At 69.3% G+C, this 2033-nt stretch overlaps 1 protein-coding gene across 1 annotated transcript; it reads left to right on the top strand.

The window, feature by feature from the left end:
- Positions 1-542: 542 nt before the first annotated feature.
- Positions 543-1190, top strand: RNF222 (ring finger protein 222; the record flags this gene model as incomplete). Its single annotated transcript, XM_084218459.1, has 1 exon — positions 543-1190. One exon carries the CDS (start codon positions 543-545, stop codon positions 1188-1190), a length of 648 nt encoding a protein of 215 aa, XP_084074585.1.
- Between the last annotated feature and the right edge of the window lie 843 nt (positions 1191-2033).

The following is a 2033-nucleotide window of genomic DNA, read 5'->3' as shown; positions in this document are numbered from 1 at the left end:
CAGCAGCTGAGCACAGAGGCACTGGTGACACAGTGTGAGGCTGGGATGGCACGAGGTGAGACTGGGATGGCACAGTTTGTGCCTGTTTTGGCACAGTGTGTGCCTGGAATGGCACAGTGTGAGCCTGGAATTTCAGCCCCAGGAGTTGAGCAGGCAGGGCTCCGTGCAGGGGCTCAGCCCCCTCCCCTGGGCCTTGGCACCCAGGGACTTTTGCCCCGCAGGGCTCTGGGGCTGAGGCCCTCCCTCCATCCCTGCCCAGGGGCCACCCGGGGAGGCTGAGCCGTGCTGAGGGTGACCAGGCCATGGAGGGCACCCACCCCACCCGTGAGGAGCTGACAGGGCATGGGGGGCAGGACACGGAGTGGCTTCAGCCTGACACAGGGCAGGGCTGGATGGGATACTGGGAATTGGAATTGTTCCCTGGGAGGGTGGGCAGTGCCGAGAGGGCGGGGAGGAGGAGGGCTGAAGAGATGGACAGTGCTGCTCGCTGCCACCAGAGCCCGATTAACCCCTCGTGCCCCTCCTCGGCCAGCACAGCAGGGATGTCCGAGACCCCCCCCGGCAAGGAGGCTGCCCCGGCCGAGTGCCCCGTGTGCTACGAGAGGTTCCAGCCCCTGGAGGCCACGCACCGCCGGCTCAGCTGCGGCCACACCTTCTGCCACGACTGCCTGGTGAAGTGCCTGCTGTCGGCCAAGCTGGACGGGCACGTCCAGAGCAGCATCGTGTGCCCCGTCTGCCGCTTCGTCACCTTCCTCAGCAGGAAGAAAGCTCTGTGGCTGCCCAGGGCCACCGACCCCCGTGCAACGGAGGCTCCCCTGTCGCAGCTGGCCAAGAGCGGGGCCACCAACACGCTGGTGGTGCCCAGCCACTTCGTGCTGCCGGTGCAGAGCCCGGAGCGGGCGGCGGCGGGCGCGGGGCTGGCACGGGAGGCGCACATCTTTGTCATTAGCGAGCACGGCATGCCGCTGCTGGCCGCCCAGCGCTGCGGCTCGCTGCCCGGCGGGAGCGGCGGCGACGCGGCCAGCTCGGGCTCGCTGGCGGGCTCGGTGGCGGGCTCGGCGTCGTCCAGCCCGGCGCTGGGGCTGCAGTGCTGCCAGTCGCCCATGGCCCTGGCCGTGATGCTCGTGCTGACCGTGGCCATGCTGGCCGCCGTGCTGCCGTGGCTGCTGCTGGTCAGGCGGGACTCGTAGCGCGGCCGGGACACCGCGGTGGTGTCGCTGGAGCGGGGACACAGCCGGGCTGGAGCCCGCTCTGAAAGCTCCTGGAGAAAGCCCGGGAGCAGCTCCAGGTGAAGCTCTCCCGCCTGGCCGGGGGCTGAACGGACTCTCAGACCTTCCTGCGGATCTCCAGCCGCTCGCAGTGGCGCTGCTGGCATTTTCTGTCCCTTCTGGGTAAGGTATGGCAGGCCAAAGCCGGCTGCGGCTCCTGCAGGGCGCCTGTGGAGAGGAGCCTCCTGCAGCCCCTGGCAGCACCTGCGGGGCCGGGGCGGCCGCGCTGCTCCTGCCCAGCTCAGGACCCTGGCACCGGGCGCAGCCAAGGGCTCTGGGGCTCAGGGCTGCCAGGCTGCGGGGCTCTGGGGGTCCCCAGGCTCCCAGGACATCGGGGACATCGGGATGCAGCCGGCCCGGAGCAGAAACTCACAGCTTCCAGCCCGGGATGGAGAAACCAGAGCCTGCAGCTGCTGGGCACGAGGGCAGGGATGGCAGAGGATGGAGAGAGCAGAGCTGCCCCTGCTGAGCTCACCTTCCCCTCTGCCAGCCTCGCTGCAGGGCCATGGGGTGGGAGGGGAGCCCAGCTCACCCCACAGGCAGTCCCAGCCGTGCCCTCTCTCTCTGAGCTCCCCAGGGTGGTGCCCATCCTCCTGTTGGCACAGCTTCCCTCCTGCCAGGGCACCCAGGGACAGGGGCTGGGGGCAAACCCGGGCTCTGGCCATCATAGGGGGCAGATTTGGGATCCCACCCTGTGCTAGGGCCTCGTGGCAGAGTGACATTTCCTTGTCCCTGTACCCCACTGCCGAGGTCTCACAGCCAGGG

Source organism: Fringilla coelebs, assembly GCF_963513975.1.
Source record: "Fringilla coelebs genome assembly, chromosome: 19".
Classification (NCBI taxonomy): domain Eukaryota; kingdom Metazoa; phylum Chordata; class Aves; order Passeriformes; family Fringillidae; genus Fringilla; species Fringilla coelebs.
The sequence above is the reverse complement of the archived record's forward strand: the minus strand, read 5'-3'. Positions and strand labels throughout refer to the sequence as shown.